Raw genomic sequence first — 26,109 nt, forward strand, 5'->3', positions numbered from 1 at the left:
GTAGGCTGCTGAGCTGTGTTGAGCTAGCCTTCTGTAGACTAATGAACAATTGGAACAACTTAGTATTGTTGATCATCATTTTTTAGTTGACAGGCAATAATTGCCAATCACATTTTCAATCAATATAGAGACTATATTTTCGTAAACATCTGTCGCGCCTCTTTGCATGTCGCACTATAAATGTGAAAAGCTGGCGCGTGACACACTGTAGCCTAGCTCTCACCCACCTGAGTAGGCGAGCGCAAGCAATCTGCTGCGCGCGACATCGCCACTCATCCAAAGTAACCAACCGCCGCCTGGCAGGAAGCCAGTTGTTCAGTCGAGAAAAAGAGGGAGGGGGCGTCGGTGTTCCGCGGACAGCTGACGTTCCCGTTTTTAAGCGGGCAATAGGTAGGACCAGAACTCTAAAAACAGGAATAGCTCGGATTCTCTGAATGAATGTCCTATTTCACGCGCTTGACCACTCATTCCCCCTCGCCGACTGTCACTTCAACTCATCAGTTGCTTTTTCCCCACGGCGCACCATGCGAGGGGAGTCGCACCCTGTGCCATGCTAAACAACTCCCTAACTGTTCTGCTGGTTCTGAGCGGTGTCGCCGTACTTCTCCAGTTTTCCTACGGCTTGAGTGACGAAGACCTTCTGCTCCCTCCAATCAACTCCACGAACAGATTTTTGGCGAACTTGGAGGTGGACGTGCGCTACGCCAAAAGATCGGTGGAAGAGACCGAAGCCTCTTCGGAGACTTCGCCTCAGCCGCTACCTCAGTGTAACGTCAGCGTACAGAGGCTTTTCCCCACCTCACTCGTGGCGCGGTGGGGTAGCAACTTTGGGTTCCAGTGTGATGTGCTCATCTACACCACCAACAACCATGGCAGGGCTTTTTTCTCTGCCGCTTTCAACCGCGCCATCTCACCTGTTGTTATCGAACACCTTGGAGTTACCGGAGGACAGCAGGAATTCAGATTGTGTGTTGGATGTGGCATGGCGAGATATAGGAGGTTTGGACAGGGGAATTTGAGAGGGCAGCAAACGGGAGACCCCATTAACTTCTGCTGTATAGACTTCGGGCTCGATGAACTGAAGGGGGACAAGAGTTGGAGGTTAAACCGCAAACCCATCGAGTCTACCCTCGTTGCCTGCTTCATGACATTAGTTATTATAGTGTGGAGCGTTGCTGCCCTCATATGGCCAGTGCCTATTATTGCAGGATTTCTACCCAACGGAATGGAACAGAGGCGCTCAAGATAAAAAGGAGGAATTGGTAGCCTACTGTCGTCTGGACAGGACATCGTCGGAAAATATCCTTTAATCCTGTGGTAGTTTACAACCATGCGTTATACTTTTGGTCAAAAAGTGCTGTATGCGGTGTTTCCAAGTCAGTAAAACTTGTTACTTTGTTGCTGTTTGCAGTTCCATTTGTAGACATAGCCTATAGCCTGTTATGATCTATTTTGAATGGGATTTATTTTATAAATCTATATTTCTTAGAATATCTGTGATATTCAGGTGTCACTATAATGTTTGTATCATTTTTATATCTTTGTAGAATATTTGCTTAATTTTTAGTGTTTAAATAAAATGTAGGCTACTTTGTCTCAGATAATGTATTTTAAGATGCTCTGCATGGTTCTTATGGCTAAAATATTTTTATTCCTCCATGTTCATAGATAATGACACCTAAGGATTTTATATTAATAAGATAGCCATTATTATAGAATTTGATATTGACCTTGGTGTTTTTCACCATTTAAACTGGTCAAATGAAAGATTGAGATTTTACTTAATATGAGATGGGCTACCAAGTTAACCTGACCTTGTAGGCTATATCTTGAAAAAATGTTATGCCTACAATATATTGTGACAGCAACAGGGACTTGAGCATTAATTGTTTAGGATTTTGGCGGACATTGGGGGGTGCAAAGATGTTTGGTCTGTGTAATAAAGACATGGAATATACAGCTGTATAAAAGTATAAAGTTGTCCTCTGACTCAATCATGCTGAAGAAACTCGGCCCATCTGTTATGTCAATAGCCTATTTGACCCAACATACGTCTCCAACGTAGAAGTTTTGAATGATGAATTATGACAGAACTATGACCGCCGCTACAGCACCATAATACAGTGCAGTCATATAGATTTTGTGGTCAACTATTCCCTGGACCAAATAGAAAACCGGGCCACACCTGAAAATAGTCCCCATAGACAACAAGCAGAAGTAGTGCCAGTAGTTTGTAAGTTGCCTTGATTATTACGCCAGATGAGAGTGTAGTTCCATGTCAAATCAGCCTAGAAAAACGCCAGGTTTCATTTTCAGTTGGTCTTATTGCACTTTCTAACTTGAGAGGAGACACGTTTTAAATGGGAAAATTACCAGAAATCTTAGTCACTTTTAAACATGAAGCTAGCAGGCGAGAAGCTAATGGTCTAATCCGATTCAATGATCTATGCTAGGCTGAAGCTAAAAGTTGTATCGCCAGACTCACAGAGTGGCTGGATGAACGGGAACAAGGTAAATATCGATTGTTTTGCTCGAGGGGAGGTGGAATATGAGCGTATTTCCAAAAATGGCGGAATATCCCTTTAAAGCATAACCTGTAAGGTGAGCAGCAGAGGTAGCAGAGGTCAGAGGTCACTGCCTGTCAGACTATCAACTTCGGTTTGATTTCCAAACCTGCGGTTGTGAGGCTGTCAATTTGGATATAAACATCTGCTAAAAAGTACATGACTTTGTATCTCTGTAATTACTTGAGACTGCATGTAGGCTATTGGCTGTCTTTAAACAACCTCACATCTGGCTAGCGCCACACTAAGCTCAGTCTTTTAAGATTGAACATGGGGAGTCTGCGCTTTATTTCTACTGCACAAGAGATGAGATAATTTGGCATTGTTCAAATGACTCTGTATGCTTGAATAGTCCTTCAACCAACCAGGTTGTGGACAGGAAGCAGGGGAGAGAGATGTGCAGCTTTCCAGCTTGAGCTGCCGGGCGAAATCCAAATTCGGCAGCAGGTCAGGCAGGGTTCACCCAGCCTAGCAGCAAATGCTATCTTAAACAGATTAGATACTGCATGTTCCCTCACTGGGTATTGAACCTCTGATATTGTCTACTCAGTACCTCCAGAGAGGGTTATCATCAATGGAGCCCCAAGCACATTGACTGTGCAGGAGCAGAAATGTTTCACAAATACACTTTGTGTACACTCTAAAAAATAAAGGTGCTTAAATGGTTCTTTAAATCTCTGGGTGGCTTCATGGAGAGTCAAAACTCTGTGTTGAACCATTACATCAGGTGAAAGGTTCTTCACATTGGAAATGGTTCTTCAGAGCCTACGATCATACTGAGCTAGGTCATTAAATGGTTCTTTAAAGAACTGTTGCCTCGACGGTTCTTTGAAGCACTGAAAAAGGTTCTTCTAATCTACTGTATGGCACCACTCCAATAGCCTACTGGGCACATTATTGTTTAGAGTGACTTCAAATATACACAGGATAGATATTAAATTCCTAGCTCTACAGTATAGTGGACTCCACACAGCAGCCAATCAACAACTAAGCCTATATACCAGTGTAAAAACAAAACCACTAACAAATCAACCTTTGTGGGTAAAAACATCACCAACAGAACAACCTTCAAGTGCATTTTTCTTTGGGTTATCAAGCAGACACCTTATTTCATTTGTGTTGCATTGAATTAGGCTCAGGACATTTCCAGAAGGCTCAACAGTGGTATCTGGCATCCCAGACCCACCCCCCTTCACACACATGATGGGTTCTCCTCCACCAAATAGCCAATTCTCCAGTCATTCCTCTTTATTGCTGCGATTGTTTATTATTACTGAAAATCAACTTCATGTGTGGGTATGCGGCCCTTGTATGTTAAATCTGTTTATAAGGAAATCCTGATTGTCTCATTCATTTGCCTCATTCAGATATTAACACCTTTAACAAGTTGAAGTGGAATAACCCACATGATGATGCAACATTTTCTCCACAGGCACAGTAAACACAAGTCAACACAGGGATAAAGTGCACGCAGGGCTTATAAGTCAACATGATCTGACCTGAGTTGGCCTTTGAATCATTCCAGCCAGTGGCCACTCCACTGACACTGACACTAAAGAGTTACCAATGGAGATGCCGGGGATTGAACCCGGGGCCTCATACATGCAAAGCATGCGCTCTACCACTGAGCTACATCCCCGATGGAATCCTCACAGGCGCACACGCATAGGAGGATTCTCAAAAAAGATACATGGCCTGAACAAGAATGAAATTTAAAAACCTGAAAACCTGTCAGCCTTAAGCTATGGGGTTCCTAAAAAGAATTACATATACACGGAGGAAGTGTGAGTACACATATACAACTTCACACAACCTCCTATTGTGCACATTTCTGGCAGGATTAATGTGCTGCTGGCACAGTTGAAGGCAAACATTTATTTTTTGCCAATCTTGCTACGTAGTATTGTGTCTAGTGTACTATATGTTGGCATACATAAAGTCAAGGACAAAATCCCAATTAAGTCTGCATGCAGATATTTTTCCACTGATAATGAATTATTTTTTTTGTGTGATTCAGGTTTTAGTACCATAGAGAATATTACAAATGTTTTAGAGTGATCTTCGTAAATTCACAGGCTTGAAAACCACTTCCACAGACTTACATCTTCTATGTTTAGGGACTCCACTGTCCAAAGATGTCATCAACCACTCCACTGACACTATTCATAAAGAGTGACCATTGGAGATGCCGGGGATTGAACCCGGGGCCTCATACATGCAAAGCATGCGCTCTACCACTGAGCTACATCCCCCACTGAACAAACAGCACAGAGGCCCAAGCTATATTGTTTCAAATGTCCAGCTCAGTAAACACTGAGCAGCTAAGTGAAATGTTTTTTCCATTTTTCCTTTTGTGTTGTTCCAGGGCAATATGTTTAGAACTGCAGCTTGTAAGACTGACTGACTGAACATTTTAAAGATACATTGTGTGTCTGGTAGGTGGACTCACAAAAGCAGTACTAGTACAGTACAGTGGTAAAACTGGTCATGCGAGATTCCAGGGAATGAACTTAGGCCTCATACATGCGACGCATGAGCTCTACTGTACATGTTCAGATGTTTGAATTCCACTGCCACATAATATCCCCTTTTAGACCTGGTGGTATGAACATGTGGTCTGGGTGAGTTCTAGGCTGTGGAAGTCACACTCTTAAAAAAGAAGACAGTATGTAACCTACATTTCAATACCATGGAGAAGTACTTCCATCTGAGTCATTAACTCCCTCCCTACTTACACGTGACATATAGCCTTGCTGCCTATAGGCTACTCAAGGTGTCTCTGTCTCAGATGGTCATTAATAACCAATTTCACACAAGAAATGGAGTGTTTGTGTTTTTTTAAATAAAGACCTGGGCCTCCAACATGGAACTTAAGTCCTCATCCTGACATTCCTAACATAACGTCCTTCTACATCACGTCATTGCAACTGCCTTTTCGCGGAATGTCTTCTTCACAGGCTTGAAATCTACTGCCACAAATAACTGGAATGTGAGAATTCCCAGTTGGACTTAAAGGGTGGCCAATGAAGATGCTGGGGATTGAACACATGTAAAATGTACCACCACTGTAGAGCAAAGTGGCGCGCTGTATTAATAACTCAAGACCAAATGAGAGCATTGTTGTAAAGCAGAATGCACATTACATTACAACGATACAAAGCATTCCTGTTGGAAGTCATAATTGATGATCAATTAATCTTATTGACAGCACCGCCCTAGTTGACATAGCCTGTAAGTGTCTTTTCACACGCTCCAATGTGCATATGTAGCCTATTTCATTATTTTCTAGCAGGTTTGATTTCACAGTTGTATGCAGTTTTACCATATGCCTGGTATATACTGGCACTGGCACATGGATGCAAAGTCAAAAACAAAATTCCCATTAAGACTGAATTGATAACCTTTTCCACTGCCGTGACTTCCTTTTTTTCTGTTTGTGATTTAGGTCGTTCCACAGCATTGATGGGGAGGGTTTAAGTATCTTGTAAGTGATTGTAGGTCTTTATGTCTTAACAGCATTGAACACACTTCCATTGTCTATTAGATAGCCCTGACCTTTAAAAGTCAGCAGTTACTCCGTGTTGGACTTCAAAGATTGGAGATAGGCTATGTGGGTATTGAACCCAGGGCCTCATACGTGCAAAGAATGCATTATGAGCTACAACCCCTGGCAAAAAATATGGAATCACCAGTCTTGGAGGATGTTAATCCAGTTGTTTAATTTTTTAGAAAAAAGCCAGATCACAGACATGAAACAAAACTAAGTTCATTTGAAATGGCAACTTTCTGGCTTTAGGAAACATTAAAGGAAATCAAGAAAAAAAATAATTAATCAGTAACAGTTGCTTGTTTTAGACCAGCCAGAGGGGAAAAAAATATGGAATCACTCAATTCCAAGGAAAAAAATATGGAATCATGAGAAACAAATTGACAAAAGAACACTTCAATGCACCACTAGTACTTTGTTGCACCACCTCTGGCTTTTATAACAGCTTACAGTCTCTGAGGCATGGACTTAATGAGTGACAATCAGTACTCTTCATCAATCTGGCTCCAACTTTCTCTGATTCCAGTTGCCAGATCAGTTTTGCAGGTTGAAGCCTTGGGATGCACCATTTTCTTTAATTCTACTACAGATTTTCAATTGGATTGAGATCCAGACTATTTGCAGGCCATGACATTGACCTTATGTGTCTTTCTTCAAGGAATTCAACAGTTTTTGCTCTATGACAAGATGCATTATCGTCAGTGTGCGAGTTATACCACGGTCTCCGGGGGAGCCGGGGCGTGGGGCGGGTTTTTTTTTTTTTGGGGGGGGGCCAAGTTTAAATGCCAATCCTGCAACAGCATAGGCATAGGCCTATTATAAAGAGAAAATTCGTTGCACACGGGTGCGATAGGTCTAACAGCTATATAGCCATATTTAGACGAAACACCCTGATGGATCACGTCAACAGATTTCCCGAATGGGCTTCGCAAACTTCAGTGAACTTGATAGTAAATAATCCACGGACCACCAATAATGTGTCTTCTGACTGTTTAATTGAATCAACTTAGAATTAGGCTACTCAACAACTTACATTGTTTCACAACCACATGGGATATCCTGTACACAGAGCCAAACACACGAAATAAGAGCAGCCAGCGGCTGCAACCATGAACAAATGATGGCAAAGCCTTTACAATACAGGGCACAACACAACCCTCTCCCTGCCTGGAGAGACGCAACGCCATACACAACACAATGATGTAGTGAACGAGCTTGTGTGAGTGGGTAGTGGGTGGAGCTGCGGGCAGCGTCCCCACGTTTCAAGCGCGAAAGCAGGCACTTTTTTTTCATGAATCATGAACTCAAAATACAATTTTATTTATCTGATTTTACACCTTTGAGGGAAAACCATGGTCAAAATATAATTTATTTGGCAATCATTAATATTTTAGAGCTCCCCCAAAATTTCACAAACCATGTTTCCAGGGGAGCTCAGGTGGCCACTAGGGGAGCCATGGCTCCCCCTGCTCCCCCCTAACTCGCACCCTGATTATCGTCTTGAAAAATGATGTAATCATCCCCAAACATCCTTTCAATTGATTGGATAAGAAAAGTGTCCAAAATGTCGATATAAACTTTATATAATAAATAATAATATAAGCATTATTTAAGATGTAACGATCGCCATCTCCCCAATGCCTTTACCTGACATGCAGCCCCATATCATCAATGACCTTGTTTTTTTCAGGCAGTTGTCTTCATTAATCTCATTGAAATGGCACCAAACAAAAGTTCCAGCATCATCACCTTGCCCATTGCAGAAACGCGATTCATCACTGAATATGACTTTCATCTAGTTATATCCACATTCCAATGAGATTTATGAAGACAACTGCCTGAAGAAAACATGCACATTTCCTCAGTCGTTGATGATATGGGGCTGCATGTCAGGTAAAGGCATTGGGGAGACGGCGATCGTTACATCTTCGATAATGCTTAATCCAATTGAAAATCTGTAGTAGAATTTGAAGAAAATGGTGCATCCCAAGGCTCAAACCTGCAAAACTGATCTGGCAACTGGAATCAGAGAAAGTTGGAGCCAGATTGATGAAGAGTACTGATTGTCACTCATTAAGTCCATGCCTCAGAGACTGTAAGCTGTTATAAAAGCCAGAGGTGGTGCAACAAAGTACTAGTGGTGCGTTGAAGTGTTCTTTTGTCAATTTGTTTTTCATGATTCCATATTTTTTTCCTTGGAATTGAGTGATTCCATATTTTTTTCCCCTCTGGCTGGTCTAAAACAAGCAACTGTTACTGATTAATTATTTTTTTTCTTGATTTCCTTTAATGTTTCCTAAAGCCAGAAAGTTGCCATTGCAAATGAACTTAGTTTCGTTTCATGTCTGTGATCTGGCTTTTTTCTAAAAAATTAAACAACTGGATTAACATCCTCCAAGACTGGTGATTCCATATGTTTTGCCAGGGGTTGTACATTCCCTCAAGCTACTGCAGGACATTGTGTCAGTCCAACACAACATCTACGTATTCAAACATGGATATACTGTAAATGGTCACATTTACTCAACCTTCAAAAGCGTAACCTTTGACCACTAACACTTCCATCACAGCAATACGATGAGACAGCAATAAAGACGTCTATGGGGAATAACTGGGAGCTTATTACAGTCTCCATTTCCTATACATTAAAAAAAATCAGCTATGAAATGCCTTTATTTTAGACTCTCAAGCCTGAGGTTTATCCCAAGCGTATCCATTTTAGTCTGACGATGTCATACTCACGATTAAGTTCAGCTGCACCCGGGCTAAATCCATCTAGCTATTCCACTGTCTTAATACAATGAGGACCTCATTTTTTATTTATTAGTTTGGAAGAGATTATTATTACCACTTTTTAAGGGCATAAATAGAGAGGGGGCAGGGGTCTGATATTTAGCCATACTCTGAAGTAAATATTATCATGACTCATCATGCGTGGCCATGCATAATGAGAGATCAGAGCATTCTTTTGATTTTCTAAACATTTTTACTTAATATAAAGATTGTGGTGTAGATTTTTGTATGTCAAGCATCTTGTTTCAAGTGTGCAGGCAGCAATATTGCCAAAAGTTGTAAACATTCATTTATTGAGACTTATGTGCATTAATTAATCCAGCAGGATATGCATGTGTGACATTCCGTATGGAGAATATGTGCTATTCATTATTTTCGGCCAAGTTCTCGTGCCCTCTCGGTGGCAGCTTCCACAGCGGACATAGCAGCTGATCTCGCGCCCCCCTTCTCCAGCGCGTGCAGGCCATAGATGGTGGTGCCGCCAGGTGTGCACACCTCTCCCCGCAGCACCGCAGCTGGCTTCCCAGAGTCCCTCAGCATGTGTCCGGCGCCCAGGATGGTCTGTGCGGCGATGCGCTGGGCGAGCACACTGGGCATGCCCATCTTCACAGCTCCCTCGGCCATCGCCTCAGCGAACAGGTACACAAACGCCACCCCGCTGCCGCTCAGGCCCGTGTGAATGTCGATCCAGCTCTCTGGTCCCTCCTCCACGGCCCCACAGGCCGAGAGCAAGCACTTCAGCAGGGCGCCCGTCTCCGGTGTGGTGGACGAGCCCCTGGCGAACAGCAGCGCCCCCTCCTGGAGCACACAGGGTAGGTTCGGCATCAGGCGCACAGTGCCAACTCCTGCCGGCAAGAGTTGCTCAAGCGTCTCCAGAGTGACACCAGCAGCAACTGAAACGATGGTGTGTCGCTCTGTTAAATGCGGTAAGACTTCAGTGACGACTGCACGGATGAGATGGGGCTTCACTGCTAGAAAGACCAGCTGTGTCCCAGACACGGTGTCCACATTTGAGTGCCCAAGATGCACACCCATCTCCTGGAATCTAGCGAAGTTGTTGGCTGACGGCGCACTCACTATGACATTTGCAGGGGTGATGTAACCAGATTTGAGGATTCCCTTAACAATGCCATAAGCCATGTTCCCTGCACCAATGAAACCAATCTTGAGCTGAGAATAGTCGGACGCCATCCTACCTGTTTTGCACGTGTCTTGAATCAGAAACGGGTTTTCTCCTGCTGGAGAACTAGACCAGAAATACACGGGCTACTGGACATTCCTTTCGGTCTTCCTTTGGACATGTGGTCATTGCACTCACTCCTGCTGCAACGTTGACTGTGCGACAAAGTTGACAGAAGTAATGACGTACAATAACAGCGCCCAACATTTTGTTGGTAGTGGTCCTACTACTTTGCCTGGCAGGCGACATTGTCCAATTAGTTTACGAAATACTGATTAATCATACAATATATTCTGCGCCACATAATATACCTTAATTTATTCTTAATGGAAATATAATACTCATAGTAGCTCCCAAACATGTATTTTCTCCTAGAGTTTGAAACCGGCAGTAAGACGGACACCTAAGGTCCTTAATTCGGACCCAAGCAAACACCGCAAATTCGTTTTGTGCTCCATGCTTGTGTAGAAGTTCTGGTTTGTGGCATAAACGCTTTCATTCATGTTTGTGAGTGTTTATCCACATTTTAAAACCCCCGTGGTGTACCTAAGTTACCATGATGCCCGGAGAGACTCAAGCGAGAACTGCAGGAATTGCCCCAGACGGAACGGCTGGAACTTGTCAAAACTGCGCTGTGTTGAATGAGGTGAAATTACATTAACGTTAACGTTACTGACTGTGGCTAGCGACTTTATTGTGTTGTTATTGTATTATATTATCCAGGAGTAGTGTTTGGCTATTCTGTTGGGCACGTGTATCAAATGCCAGTGTTACCAGAATGGCGACATTGGGCCTAGAATGGAAAAACTTAAGATTAAGCATTGAGTTAGCGGTAGCGAACTTGCTACGCTATCTGTTATGTGTTGTGTTGGTGCCTGATCTCGAGTGTTTGTGTTTCTGTTCTCAGACACTGCACGAATACATTACATCGTTTTTGGCATTAAAGCAGAAGATCATCGAAACAGAGTGAGTTGTCATTTAACTGTCAACGTGCGTTGTGTTTATTTGCACGTTTATTCAGCTGATTGGTTGCTGCATATATGATTGCATGCTAGACTTAACTCAGACTGATTTGTTATGATATCTGCTTTCAAACTGTGTGGCATGTATACAGCATTGTTATGTGTCAAATGTTGGGGTGTGACGCTGGACCTGTTTTAATGGTGGTCCTCAGACTGTGATGGTAACATTGGTCTGTTGTTGTTTATTTCCACAGTAAAGTATTGAACGAGTTCAAAGACAAATGCGATGATATCCTTTCACACTTACCTCTGTTCATTTGTTGCTGTGTCATTACTATAATATGAAAATTGCACTCACTTATCGACTGTCAAGAGGTAGCAGTTGGAAATGATTTAGCTGTAGGCTACAGACATCTCTCCACACTTTCATTGTTGTCATGTTCTTGGCCCCAAGGATTACAGCCTGGGCTTAAAGTACTGTGCGTGAATTGAAAATAGATAATTACAGAATATATACAGATATAGAAAATAGATTAAAACGTTTTTGATAACTTTAGGCCTAGACATTTTCTTCTGCTTTAGGTGTTTTACTACATTTTCAGAGGAAATGTTTTAAATGCATTGATTACCCCTGAATGGTTGTACTTGTGTGAGTTGTTATGTGTTTGATGATCTGCATATTGTCAGTTAGCCTTGACTCTTTAATACAGCTTCACCAAACGCAGAGGTAAGGCAACACTTCCTGATCTTTCATCACTGTAACACTGAATGCCATATTTGACAGTGCTTCAGAAGGATGTGACCTACAGTATCCATGGCGGGTTTTTCCTTTGTTGGGAAAATAGTCTGAACTATAAGAATGCTTATCAGTTTATAATGTATGCTTAATGCTGTCTGTCTGCCATGATGAATATGCTAGTGTAAACTGGAGAATGATTGCTGCATTGATTATATTGGAGTCCAGCATAATCATACATTCATCATTCTCCACTGTAATAATAATAATAATAATAATAATAAGAGTATTAACAATCATTGGACAATTAATATTAGTGATTGCATCCATAGGTGTAATTGATTGTAAGCTTGTTATGTTTGAGAAAGATCGCCCAAATTCCTTGTGCTTGTCAATATCTTGGCCGATGATAGAAAGCAAAGCTGCATTTATCTTGATGGCTTGAATCCCCCTTAATTGCAGGGAAAATGCTGAATTCCACAGTCACCTAGACGAGTTGCTTTTGAACGTTGCTCCTTTTGATTGCCTACACAAGGAAGATGTGTGTATGCAAGAGGAACTGCAGAGGACTATGGTACATTCTCTTGAAGACGTAAAACAGTAATTTTGACATTCGTTTTTTTTTTTTTTTTTAAACTGCTTTGTATTATTGAGAACATTCAGTATTCAGAAAAATTCAGTTTCAAGTTGTGAAGCTCTTTGGGCCACCTATTAATGGTCATTGTTGTTGAAACAGGGTTTTCTGCAGCAATGCCAGGATGGAGCGGCAGACTTGAGGAACGGAGACCCTGAGGCCCAGACTTTGTGAGTTAGCATTTCAGAGACCACTCTCTGCTAACTTATGCTTATAGCTTGCACAATGCACAGCTTGACATGCGCACTGTATATTGGAGAATTCACCTGTAAAGGGCCGTTGTGTAGTGATGCTCGATATTGTATTTCAGCATGCACAGTTGACTAGTGATTTCCATGTGATGCTATATATAGTTAATCAGATCTAAAGTTTGCGTTCCTCTATTTCTTTCTGTCCTCTCGTTCACTTTCACTTATCCTCTCTCACACACTCTCTCTCTTGCAGGAAGGACCGAATTATTTTTCAACTCAAAATTCTCCAAGGTTGGTGAATTTAATGTTTACTTGTATGTTACGTATTAGTCATAGTATCACTGATTCGTTTATTATGCAACAATGTTTTCCAAGTTCTAAAGTACATGTACGTGTGTGTTTGTCTAGACTCAAATCTCAAGCAGAGCACTGTTGTCACCTCGCTCCAAAATGAAAATAAATCCTTGGAGAATAAACTGCAGCAAACTCAAGTAAGTTTCCTCCTTTGCAATCACTGGAAGTTTTATCTATCACTATCAATCAATCTACCCATTCACTCATCAATACACTCTTTCAACAGGAAAAGTTGGAAAAGCTAGAGAAAGAAATAAACAAAGGTAAGATGCATTCTCATATGAAAGATGACCGTAATTAGTGATTTATGACTAAGTGAGTTTTCATGTTCATTTAACATCTTGTCATTTCTACAGAAAAGAAGAGCTCTGGAACACAAACAGAAAGGAAAGGTAAGACTGGCTGCCTTGTTGGCATAACATCAGTAATGGCTGACAAAGTTTTTGCAAGTCGATTGTCGACTGTCGACTGCTGACTTGTCATGCTGATCAGCCTCTAAAATGAGTTAAATGAATCGAGGACCCCCCATGCTACAGTAGTTTCCCGCATATAAGCCGCACGACAGTGTTTTATGCAAGTTAAAAGAAACAAAACCATATTAACACCATATTAATTGCCCCCCTGTATTAGCCTCATAGCTGAAGAAATTTAGCAAAATCAATGTATAAGCCGCGGCTAATAGTCAAGAAATGACGGTATGTGTTTTGTGTATTCCCATAGAGCTGTGCAGCACAGTGGTGCAGACAGACACTGCGGAGAGGAGCAGCACGGCCGTCCAGACAAACGCGACACACACGGCCAGTACAGTGGTGCAGACTGACCCCACGGAGGAGAGCCTGATGGACCTACGTAAGCGCAGCATTTAGCACGCAGTCCTAATCACGCGTCAGCAGAGAAAGCCATGCATTTGGACTGGGCTGTATACAAGAGACACAGAATTCAGTTGCCTGTGTCTCAGCAGAGAAAGCCATGCATTTGGACTGGGCTGTATACAAGAGACACAGAATTGCCTGTGACTTGGTGTGGTGTAAAAAAAAATAAAAATAAATATATATATTTATATATAGAAGGACACAAGGAGGTTTATTTGTCACATGCATATCATTACTAAAGTAAAGAATGCAGTGAAATTTGTCAGTTCCTTCGCCTGTTGTGCATAATATGCATATATATATATATTTTTTTTTTAAATGTATGCAGTGTAAGTTGTTTTGTGCCTGTTGAAGTCCTGCTGTGTTTTTCCTGTTGTTGAAGTCTCGCTTGTTTCACAGGGAAAATAAGGGAGCTGGTGAAGGACCTTCAGCACTGTGTGCTGCCTCCACCACTGTCCCAAATGCCTCCCCAGATAGGTAAGCAGTAGCACTGCATACGCACCCACATGGTCCTTGTGTTTTCATTCTCTTTTCCAGACTCTGCTGCTGTCTGGCCTCTCCAGCAGCACACCTGCTTATTGCTTTGCCACAGTGAAATGTAGCACAACTACTCATCTACATTTATTCACTAGCCATTTCAGCTGACTATTTATCAAAATCAGTGTATATCATCGCACAGATAATGTATTCAGTATGTGCTACTTTTAAATACCAATTCTGTCACGTTGACCCCAGCAAATACTGTAGTGTATTGCTATCTGAACATTCTCTCCAGCACATTCCAGCAATTGTAACTGTGATTTTTGTCCCCTCTGTGTTTCTGCACACCAGGATCCTTGACGTGTGGACCAGTTAGTCCGGCTGGGGTTCCAGTGCCTAAGGAACGTCTTCACATGTCACCTGTGCCTTTGTGTCCTACCATTGTGCCAAGAACCCCCGTCCGAACTCCTGCCCGCACCTCTGGCAGGCCGGCTGCCCCCTGTGGGAAGATCCCTGTGCCAGCGGAGGAGATTCTGGACTTGTTCAGACGGCTCCCCCCTCTGCTCTCGCCGATTCCCAGCCCTGTCCATCAGAGGGTATGCACATAGACAGTAAAAGATATGGACAGAGCTATCACGTAGACGGCAGCAGAGACCGAGGAAGCAAATTTCAACGTTTTTTTTAGGTCTTCTTATTCCGTCATAGGTCTCCTGCGCAGGCTCAGATGTCGTACATGTGACGTAGGCACGTAGTCTGACCGAGTCTGACCTATGGCGACGCTTTACTCTCGCTGGACGCATGCGCCTTTAACACTTTAGCATTGACTTTCGAAAAACGTTAATTACTCAGCCGATAAGACAGTTACGAGATTATTATGTCAATTTCACAATGTAGTATGTACCCCGACAATAGAAAATGTTCATATAAAGGCTTAAAACGCTTCAGCTCTAACGTAATTTGATGTCAAAGTGGCTCTTACGCCCCATAGGATTCAATGGAATGGCCAGCTAGCCACGGTCTTCTCGTTAGCATGGCGGCCGCCATACTGTCTACACTCTCAGAACGTTCGCTGCCCCCTTGGGTATGCACCACCTCTTCCCACTTCCTCTTCCTCTCTGTGATCACATGACCATCTAAATTATCAATTTTACTTCTCAACATTATTTAGATGGTTATTCTATTTATCTCTATATGAAGCATTTAGAGAAAGATTTTTAGGCAGGGTTAAAGGCCTTTTTTTTTTTTAAAGATTATTTGTGTTCATGCTTATTTGTTTACATGTTGACATTCTGCTGAAGTCCTTTTTGTGTTTACCCTTTTCAGAGTAATGTGGAGGAAGACTTGCAGTTATCAGACGAGGAAGAGGAAGAGCTCCCAACGTTCAAGCAGGAGGACGTGAAGGAGGCTGCGCTCCTCTCTAACGGCCTCAAACGCTCCCCCGACTCCCCGCCCGAGGTCAAGTTCCATCAGCCCTCCCTCTCCGACACACACGGACAAACCACAGACCGGAGAAGCGAGGCCGCCTGTCACCGTATGTCCGTTAACGGAAAGAGCAGAAGGATGTCGGCTCCTGTGGCAGCGAGCATCAAGTCTCCTGGTGAGCGAGAGGGACAAGGGGAAGAGATGGCGAGCGTTGATGATGTCATGGAGTCAGCGCAGGCGTGTGGTGATGACACTGCTGATATGGAGTGGGACCCCTCTTCTGTAAATGGCCTGGAAGGCGTTCACACTGGCCCTGCGGTTGGGTCCGGCACAGACCCACACCACAGCTCTGCGTTTGGACTTACTAATGGAGTCGGACTCTTGCAGACCAAAGAGGATGACGCTGAACTCCAACACAGTCCTCTGAGAAATGGCCCTGTTATTCTTAAGCCTGTAGACGACTCTGAGGCTGTGGTGTGCAATGGTGAGCTGCACGAGGAACAAACATCACATATACTGCCTCCTTTGACAAACTTTGCCTCAACTCCGAAACCTCAAGTCAAAGGTCAGATGGCGAGAATCAGTAAGAAATACACTGGCGAGGCTCTGGGGTCAGTGTCATTGAGTGGGGAACAGAGCGCCCATGATCTGGACCAGAGTGAGCTCCAGAACACTGTGCCCTCTAGAGTGGGACGGAATGGACAGTGGCCCAATCATCACGCCCCAGTGAGTTCTAGATTCCGAACAGAACAGAAGCAGAATGCCTCCAGTCCCGCTCCTGATGTGGGGAACGCAGCTTTGAGAGACGAGTGTCAGAATGGGCAGCGTCGGGCGTCCACTGGTGTGAGGAGCAGCGCAGACTTGCGCGAGGGCGAGTCTGGGGCTCGCAGGGAGAAACCCTCGGAGGACGCGTGCGTGGACACGGAGAAACCCTCGGAGGATGCGTGCGTGGACACGGAATCGTCCGAGGATTACCGCACTCCCATGCGCAAGGTCCGAGTGGCCCACTCCCGACGGGACAGCCAGCCGCCCGCTGGAAGCGCTAACGGATCAGTGGAGGGGGGATCGACGGAGAAACCCTCAGAAGATCTGGCACGTGGCACAGATGCTCAGACTCCAATATCAGACTCCGACTGCAGTCCAGTGGCGCAGCGTGGTGTGGGCGTCCAGTGTGTTGATGAGGACGCTGACCTTCTGAGTAGCAAAAACGAGAAGGCTGAACTGTCATATATGAGCCGTGGGGACATGACGACGACGAATAGCATTGATGCTCCTCCAGCGCTGGAGAGTCAAGAAGATGCACAGCCTGAGGTGGAGCAGCAGACACAGGAGCTTCCACAGAGCACCCAAGAGCACTCCAACGGGCACAGGCAGGAGGAGGAGGCGGAGGAGGAGGAGGAGGACGCACGTGTGCCTGATGTCCGGTCTCCAGACCGGCCGCTTATCACCAATGGCACGGCAACACTCAAGCATTCAGCTGATGGAGTAGTGCACACGAATGGCTTTGGAGACGCCCATGGGGCACCAGGGGACGAGGGCAGCTATACGAGGGTCAAAGGCCTGGTGGCATCTCTTCAGCCGGCCCCTACGGCATCCTCAACGCCTCCCGGGGAGTCGGTCGGCAACATGCGCTCCATGATGGGCCCCCCTCTCCGGCCTCTGCTCCCTCCTCTGATGCCGACTCCTCCCAAGTCCGGTAGACTGGACCGCCCTTCCAGAGCCCCGTCTGGACCCGCGGCGGCGCAAGACGGCGTCACTGAGAGGGCCGCGGCGATGCCCTCCGCTAACCTAGCGCTCCGGAACGGCCCGCAGAAGATCTCCGTCTCCGTCTCCGTCTCCCCCGCCGCCGCCACCACCACCCCGTCCCCCTGCAGAAGCGCCCACTCCTCCCCGCTGCAGTTCGGCTCAGCCACGCCCAAGCACGCCGTGCCGGTCCCCTGCCGACACCCGACGCCGCTGAACCCCGCGTCCCCCGCCGCGCCGGCCTCGGCCCAGAGCCAGGAGAACTCCATGCAGATGCTGGACTCCATGTACCCGGAGCTGTCGGCTCAGGCGCGCACGCTCAACATCCTGCGCGGGAACGTCTGCAACCTCGTCCGGCCCGGCTCCGGCGCCGCCGCCGCCCCGGAACCCAGCACGCCCCCTCAGGCCCCCGGCAGCCACGCGGCGTCCGGCTTCAACTCGGTGACCACGGCCTTCACCAAAACCCAGCAGGCGGGCAAGCGCTCCGGGACCAACGTGCTTTTGCCAAAGAGCGCCAAAAAGCTCCGCCTGGGCAACTCTCCTGTTACCATTAGCGCCAGGCCGCCGTCAGACCTCGCCGTAGAGCCCTTACCGACCGACTGGGAGTCCAAAGACCCACACACCCCTAACGGCCTGCACGTTGTCACCAATAATCGGATCGCTCCGCTGGACAATGCGGCGAGCAGCAAAGAGTGTGTTATTTCTCAGGCTCTGGCGAAGCTGGGAAGCTCTTGCTTTGATTTGCTGGTGGTGGTTAAAAGTCACGTGCACATTAAAAGGGTCTCCTCGGTCCCCATACTGAGAGATGAAGAGAAGGAGGTGCTCTCCGATTTCTGCACAACACACAAGGTCAGTAGCCATTGCACTCTATTACATTACTGGATCAGAAGGCATCTGAAAGAGTGCTGTCTCACCTGACTTGTTTTATTGGACCATAAAACTGCACCTACAAATAGAGAAATTAAAGTGTTGAAGGAGATTTCTGATATTTTTCAACCTGGGGCCCTATTATCATTTTTGATCCAGGAAATTTCCTGGATGAATGCAGGGCTTGAAGTCCTCTGGCAATGTTGGGCCAGGTTGACTTCGATTTGATACATCATTTTAGAACAGCTTCAAAAGTTCTGCTAACTTCAGGCACAGACCCCCCCCCCCCCCCCTCCCATGTGTATAGAATACTTCTATAATATAAGTCCTGTGAATGTCCTGAGATGTGGATAAATGCTCCTTTTCAGCTGCCAGTACATTAAGCTTCTGCCACCTGAACCCCCTGCCCAACACTAATGATGTGATGTGTCCTTTCAGTCTTTGACCGAGGACTTCCTGTCCGCCATTTTGGCTCAGCTGAAGGCAGAGAGGACGACCTTGGTTGGGGATCACCTCCAGAGCCTCTGTCGAGTCTATACCGCGCTGTGCCGCCAGAACAAAGATCGGCTCAAGGCCAACGCCCTGGCCTACAGTCTCCTGAAAGAAGGTCAGCTGTCAATATACAATGCACATTCTGTTTGGCTGTATTACAAAGATATGTACAGTACGCTGTGGGTGTGTGCTTGTGTGCTAATACTGAAGTGTGTGTGTGTGTGTGTGTGTGTGTGTGTGAATGTGTGTGTCTGAACAGACTTCCCGGACGCTGCCAAACACCTCCTGTTTATGGTGACCACGTGGCCTAGCTTGCTGACCTGTAGGAGTGACCTTTGCAGAGCCGTCCAGGCGGTCGCCCGCACACAGGCACGCGGGGACGTCCTCCACTGTCTCAACGCCTACCTCCACTGGGACTCGGTCAGTACAGCCTTGCTTCTGCTCAGCATTCCATTCGGATACGGAGAAGGACGAAGCCTTCTGTCCCTACTCGGTGTACATTTGAATAAATCAGGCACAGCGTGAATACAGCCTCGTCCTCCCTGTAAATGCTAATGCTCGGGTCACATTTATCAAGCCACAAGCAGGAGATGAGAAAGTTTACTTTAGCATTCACAAAACTTTCTGCGTGGGTTTTTCATGACTTGGACAGACTTGGCTACACTACAGAGAGCTGGTGTCTTTAGAGACGAGGAGCAGATTCCGAATGAACAGAAATCCTAAAACTACTTTCAACAGCCTCTTTATTATGGCTTGTGTTGTTGATTGATATTGACCAATCAATGCAGAACTACAATGAAACAAAAAGTAAAATGGGGGATGCATTTTTATTATTTAAAAAACTACATATACTGTAAATCTTCAAATTATGGCCAGGATTCTATTTATAGCTGGCCCTAGGATATTAGCCGGGGGTGTGGTCAATTTGGACAAACAAAGGCCGGCCCCCAAATACAAGCCGGGGTAATAATTGCCTACCAGTAGGGCTATCAGTCCACGAGCACTAGAAGACATTATTTTCATTTAACTTCATGAAATAAGAGAGTTCTTCTTAATATTTTATGTTGTTGGTTGGTTTAATACTGTTGGCAATGAAAAATCATTGCCTTACTCCAACATGTCGCTCTCGAGCTACCAGACGCTTGCTGCCCTTCTTCTGAGCTTGCCAGAGGCTGAAGCGCTACTGCATTTAAACACAGTTGTTGCCGTAAGGCATTCCAGCCTACACATTTAATAAAAAGTAAATCATGAATAATTAAAAAATAACTCAATTTAGGTTACTTGGCTACGCAATATGGTTTCATCAATGAATGACTGAATGTAAGGGGCTGCCTCGGGTGGAAATCCCAACAGTCTTTCAACTACATGAAACTTAATAGTGAGCCATCAAATACCCCCCAGATTTCAGTGCCCATCAGTCCCAACGTTTAGCAGTATCATCAAACAAATGCAATGCATGTCTCACAGTAAATGGTGTTGCTGATGAGCCCACACTAACTCATTTCTGAACGGTTACAGGAAGTGTTGAACAGAGTTGGCCCACTTTAAGAGTAGCCTGTTACTTTATCTCTAAGAATAAAATTCTTCAAGAGAAGCTGGAAGAAAGGAAGGCAGGAAGAAAGAAAGAAAGAAAGAAAGAAAGAAGGCAGGAAGAAAGAAAGAAAGAAAGAAAGAAGGCAGGCAGGACGAAAGGAAGGAAGGAAGGAAGGACTCGAATACAAGTCTGCCCCAAATGAAGGCCTGTGCTTTGTGTAGCCTTAAATAAATAAGTAAATAAAAGACCCCGGCCATCATTTGAAGCTCTATGGTATGACTGTTTTTCATGACTCTCTTAAAATGCTCTCCTCTACAGAACCCCCCCTGTGATATACCTCAGCTGATCAACAGCACAATGACTGCACTACGCACTGGAGGCAACATGAGGTTTCAGCCCCACAGTCGCCACGGTGACGACCTTTGCCCCACGTCGTGGGAGTGCATCTTCGCCCTTGACCTCCTGTGCTCGCATCAGAAATGGAAGTGGACGCTTGACAACATCATCCGGTACAGGAGCTCAAGCACTGATAATTCATGTCCTAGTACACGATGCACTGGTAGTTCATGTCCTAGTACACGATGCACTGGTAGTTCATGTCCTAGTACACGATGCACTGGTAGTTCATGTCCTAGTACAGGATGCACTGATAATTCATGTCCTAGTACACGATGCACTGGTAGTTCATGTCCTAGTACACGATGCACTGGTAGTTCATGTCCTAGTACACGATGCACTGGTAGTTCATGTCCTAGTACACGATGCACTGGTAGTTCATGTCCTAGTACACGATGCACTGGTAGTTCATGTCCTAGTACACGATGCACTGGTAGTTCATGTCCTAGTACACGATGCACTGGTAGTTCATGTCCTAGTACACGATGCACTGGTAGTTCATGTCCTAGTACACGGTGCACTGGTAGTTCATGTCCTAGTACACGATGCACTGGTAGTTCATGTCCTAGTACATGATGAACTGGTAGTTCTCACATTGAGCCAACTTTTTGAGCAACGCTGCAACCATATGGGCAAGCGCGTGACCAGGTCCATGTGCTCTGAATGGATCACCATGACAGTTTGCCTTCTGATGATGGACGTTTTCCAGAAAGCGGTTGTTGCCCCATTTCCACAGGAAAGTGGCAGAACAACATTGCTCAAAAAGTCGCCTTGTTGTGTATCATCAACTCTGTCAAACAATGTTAGGATTTGTTGCTGTGTGATAGATTGTAAGTCATGCACTATTAAATGAAGACCTCTCTCTCTTCCCCACTTTTTGCCTCCTCTTCTGCCTCCTCCTCCTCCTCCTCTTGTCATTGTTCCCGTTGCAGTAATGACCTTTGGCCCGTAATGAATGCGTGGGTGAGCCAGCCGCGGACACAGAAGGGTCCCATCCAGGACGTGACCGTGGCCGCCGTTCTCCGACTGATCGGTATGTTAGTTAGTTAATTAGTTACTTAGTTAATTAGTTAGTTAGTTGTTTTCTCTGGAGGGATACAGCCATGCTTTGATGTGTGAGGGCTGGCTTCATTTAGAGGCTCCATGCAACACCAATGACTACCATGTCCCAGCAATGACTACCATGTCCCAGAACCAATGACTACCATGTCCCAGAACCAATGACTACCATGTCCCAGAACCAATGACTACCATGTCCCAGAACCAATGACTGCCATGTCCCAGAACCAATGACTACCATGTCCCAGCAATGACTACCATGTCCCAGAACCAATGACTACCATGTCCCACCAATGACTACCATGTCCCAGAACCAATGACTACCATGTCCCAGAACCAATGACTACCATGTCCCAGCAATGACTACCATGTCCCAGAACCAATGACTACCATGTCCCAGCAATGACTACCATGTCCCAGAACCAATGACTACCATGTCCCAGCAATGACTACCATGTCCCAGCAATGACTACCATGTCCCAGAACCAATGACTACCATGTCCCAGTAATGACTACAACCATGTTGCTCTTCTCTGTTCCAGGGCGACTAGGGCAGCAGGGCATCAAGGAGAAGTACACCGCCGGCGTCCGCAATATAGCCTCCGTCATCAACATGCTCGGCAAGCAAGGCCAGGCTGAAGGTTTGTGTCTGCATCTGTTACTGATCATATGGAACAAAACACCGGAGTTTTGGGGCTGGTAAATGTAGCCAGTAGTGCAGCTCTGAAGTCTGAACACTGTCTGCTTATCATAGCACAAGAATCTGGCTTTTGGGAGTAAACCTACCACACCTGTGGGATTGTAAGCCAAGAGGCGTTGTTTGAATACCTCATTGCATTATTTAAACCTGGGGTAGATTGGGGTATTGACGATGGATAAACAAACTTTAGATGGCAGAGGTAGTGATGGAAAATGGAAGTGGTGGCCTGGATAGGAGGCATGTGGTTTAATTAGTAAACCCAGCTGAATGAACTCGGTTTAAGAGGTAAACCTCTCAACAGAAGACTGTTGCTGCAGCGTGGGTAGGATAGAGGTTAATATTAGTTCAAGTTCAAGTAGTTTATTGTCATGTACTCATAAAATTAATTATAAGTAATTAAATTCCCTGTACTCAAGAGCCGGCTCATCTTTAAAGAATTAATCAAAATGATTAATTAATAAGGTATATTGTGTGTGTGTGTGTGTATGTGTGTACCAGGGGATCGTGTGTGTGTGTGTGTGTGTGTGTGTGGGTGGGGTAAATGTAATGCTAATAACACTGTAATAACTAATAATAATGGCTAAAATGATGCTAATAGTTTCTAAATGAGTTCCTGAGTACTATGCTGATACTGATACTGTTTAATACTAGACAGTTTGTGCCAATAGACGATAGAGTTTGTTGAATGCTAACAGATTTGTGATCTTCCTTTTCTGGTGTCTTTGTTTACCTTCTGTTGCTAGGGGTGCCGTGGGAAGTGCAGTTAGCGGCGGCCTATGCCATATACGACCTGTCACCTAGCAACCCCAAAGAGGCCTTGGCAGCGCTGGCGGAGTGGCGTGCGGAGGCTACGGGGGCAGTGCCCCCTGGCATCACCAGCTGCCTCACGCAGATCTCCTCACTCAGCAGGAAGCTCTCGTCCTGAGAAGGAACACACACACACACACACACACACGCACACAGACTTTCAACACAGACACACACACACACAGACACACACACACACACACACACACGGACAGACCTTCAACACACGCACACACACAGACAGACAGACATACACACAGACTTTCCACACACACGCACACACACTCGCACACACACACAGACACACACACGCACAGACTTTCCATAACTCCTTTGTAGCACCTTGGACATTGCAGCATTTTCACATGATTATTTGTGTTTGTTTAGTTCTGTTTTAAAGCCGACTTGGCTGGGAAGCTGGACCCCCTCATGACCCCCCCCCCCCCCCCCCACCACCCCCCCACACACTTGTCTTTGTAAATATGTCTTTTGTAAGATTGTCTTTTGTAAATATACTAAGAAAAGAGCCTTTATATGTGTAAATGAAACTCAAAGCTTTGAGCACTAAAGTAAGTAGTAATGACATGTCCAACTTCCCATAATAAAAATTTCTTACTGCGTTTGTCCTGTGTGCAGGTGTCGAGTCATACTTGATACGCTGAAGAGGGGTGGAGTCAGGAGCCTCAGCAGCAATTCTTTATGTGTTGACAAAATTGAGTCCCACTTTTACCAGCAGGTAGAGAGTTCTTGTGATGGGTTTTAGTCCCGGTCTTTGGTATTATTTGCCCTCAATGGTGCCTTCCAGGCAGCGCTGCCTTCAAGGCACTACTCCCCTCAGTTTAGGGGTAGGATGAGGGTTGAGGGGGTTAGGGTTAGGAATAGGGTGTGCTGCCTGGAATGTGCCGTTGGGGGCATAAAACACCATTGAGCTTTTAGTCCCCATTTAGTGTTTATCGTGCCTAAAAATGTGAGATATGACAATCTCTGTATTTTTTTCATTTTCTCCTAACATTTTCAGATCACTCCCCACTCCTCAATTCTCATATCACAATAATGTTGAAGCACACAGGAAAGACTCACTGGGACAGACTGTAATACGTGGTTTTCTCCTGTAGATGGGGCCCTGTAACAACAGAGTGTATTGTTAGCTGCTACATGAGATTGCTGAGGAGAGACCATGGGTGCCTCTCATGCAGCGTTTATACGTCCTCCCTCGCTCCTCGGGCCTCGATCCTCACTGATCTACATAACGAAAGATAGAGGAAGGGATAGACTATCCCATTGTTGCCGCCCCATCATTCTTTATGTAGATCAGTGAGGATCGAGGCCCGAGGAATAAGAATAGAATAGAATAGAATATATACTTTTTGGATCCCGTGAGGGAAATTCGTTTCTCTGCATTTAACCCAATTTAACCGAATTAGTGAACACACACAGCACACAGTGAACACACAGTGAGGTGAATCACACATTAACCCGGAGCAGTGACCTGCCTGCCCAACCAGCGGCGCTCGGGGAGCAGTGAGGGGTTAGGTGCCTTGCTCAAGGGCACTTCAGCCGTGGACTGGTCGGGGATCGAAGCAGTAACACTCCGGTCACAAGCCCGAAACCCTAACCAGTAGGCCACAGCTGCCCCAGGAGGAGCGAGGGAGGACGTATAAACGCTGCATGAGAGGCACCTCATGTTCCTTTTGCAGCCAGTGAGTGAAGTGTGGATGCAGCAAAACCCGCTCTGATGTCATGTGTTAGGGCTCTCGGCTGCTCAGTGCGCTTTAGTGGGAGTGAGAGAGGATGCAGCACACCCTTCTGATGTGTTGGGGCTCTGGGGCTCCTCAGTGCCTTTAGTGGGAGTGAGAGAGGATGCAGCACACATGTTGGGGCTCTGGGGCTGCTCAGTGGGCTTTATAGAGTGAGAGAGGATGCAGCACACATGTTGGGGCTCTGGGGCTCCTCAGTGCGCTCTAGTGGGAGTGAGAGAGGATGCAGCACACATGTTGGGGCTCTGGGGCTGCTCAGTGCGCTCTAGTGGGAGTGAGAGAGGATGCAGCACACATGTTGGGGCTCTGGGGCTGCTCAGTGCGCTCTAGTGGGAGTGAGAGAGGATGCAGCACACATGTTGGGGCTCTGGGGCTGCTCAGTGCGCTCTAGTGGGAGTGAGAGAGGATGCAGCACACATGTTGGGGCTCTGGGGCTGCTCAGTGCGCTCTAGTGGGAGTGAGAGAGGATGCAGCACACATGTTGGGGCTCTGGGGCTGCTCAGTGCGCTCTGGTGGGAGTGAGAGAGGAGACTCCGCGCTGCTGCAGTGCTGCAAGAGGAGATTACGCAATGTACAGCGCCAGCGCTCTCCAGCAGCTTTTGGGATTTAGATGGATTTGGGAGAAAGCAAAGTGGCTGAAGGTGTGTCTGCAGTGTGATTGGCTGAAAGAAAATCACTTTCATTCTAAACGTAGTTTTACACTTTGATCTCCACTTCAGAGCTTTGCCACCATTTGTGTGAAGAAGGAAAGAAAGAAAGAAAGAAAGAAAGAAAAAGAAATCCTGGCCTTTTATCGCATGATGATTTGGAGGGATTTCCTTGCGTTTTAATTTGATTCTTGGTGTCATTGGCCACGTTCTATCACAGTCTGCTGTGCCTGTGGGAGCGTTCCAGACCCAGTAATTAAAACAGGCGTGCTGCAGTTCTCGTGTGCACAGCCCGGTTTCTGGGACATGATTGAGCCTGGTCCTAAACTAAAAGCTTATTTTCTTTTCTGGTGCAGATGTTCATTGAAGTTC

General features: G+C 45.6%; 3 protein-coding genes and 2 non-coding genes across 5 annotated transcripts; 2 read left to right on the forward strand and 3 right to left on the reverse strand.

The window, feature by feature from the left end:
* The first annotated feature begins 326 nt into the window (after positions 1-326).
* Positions 327-1,946, forward strand: LOC134081998 (transmembrane protein 158). The gene has a single exon (XM_062537628.1). The coding sequence runs from the start codon at positions 551-553 to the stop codon at positions 1,247-1,249; it is 699 nt and encodes a 232-aa protein (XP_062393612.1). The 5' UTR covers positions 327-550; the 3' UTR covers positions 1,250-1,946.
* Positions 1,947-4,131: 2,185 nt separating this feature from the next.
* Positions 4,132-4,203, reverse strand: trnaa-ugc (transfer RNA alanine (anticodon UGC)). Its single transcript has one exon. It is a non-coding gene; the product is annotated as a tRNA-Ala (tRNA).
* A 541-nt stretch (positions 4,204-4,744) lies between these two features.
* Positions 4,745-4,816, reverse strand: trnaa-ugc (transfer RNA alanine (anticodon UGC)). The gene has a single exon. It is a non-coding gene; the product is annotated as a tRNA-Ala (tRNA).
* Positions 4,817-8,766: 3,950 nt separating this feature from the next.
* Positions 8,767-10,256, reverse strand: pycr3 (pyrroline-5-carboxylate reductase 3). The gene has a single exon (XM_062538182.1). The coding sequence runs from the start codon at positions 10,093-10,095 to the stop codon at positions 9,274-9,276; it is 822 nt and encodes a 273-aa protein (XP_062394166.1). The 5' UTR covers positions 10,096-10,256; the 3' UTR covers positions 8,767-9,273.
* Positions 10,257-10,515: 259 nt separating this feature from the next.
* ice1 (KIAA0947-like (H. sapiens)) lies at positions 10,516-23,925 on the forward strand. Its single transcript, XM_062538183.1, has 20 exons — positions 10,516-10,730; positions 10,992-11,050; positions 11,301-11,335; positions 11,755-11,773; positions 12,245-12,356; positions 12,519-12,586; positions 12,861-12,898; positions 13,016-13,098; positions 13,188-13,224; positions 13,318-13,353; positions 13,682-13,810; positions 14,233-14,310; positions 14,665-14,909; positions 15,637-18,327; positions 18,784-18,952; positions 19,097-19,257; positions 20,690-20,880; positions 21,700-21,800; positions 22,369-22,467; positions 23,270-23,925. Exons 1-20 carry the CDS (start codon positions 10,641-10,643, stop codon positions 23,449-23,451), a joined length of 4,623 nt encoding a protein of 1,540 aa, XP_062394167.1. The 5' UTR covers positions 10,516-10,640; the 3' UTR covers positions 23,452-23,925.
* Positions 23,926-26,109: the final 2,184 nt, after the last annotated feature.

This window comes from Sardina pilchardus, chromosome 6, assembly GCF_963854185.1.
Source record: "Sardina pilchardus chromosome 6, fSarPil1.1, whole genome shotgun sequence".
NCBI lineage: Eukaryota > Metazoa > Chordata > Actinopteri > Clupeiformes > Clupeidae > Sardina > Sardina pilchardus.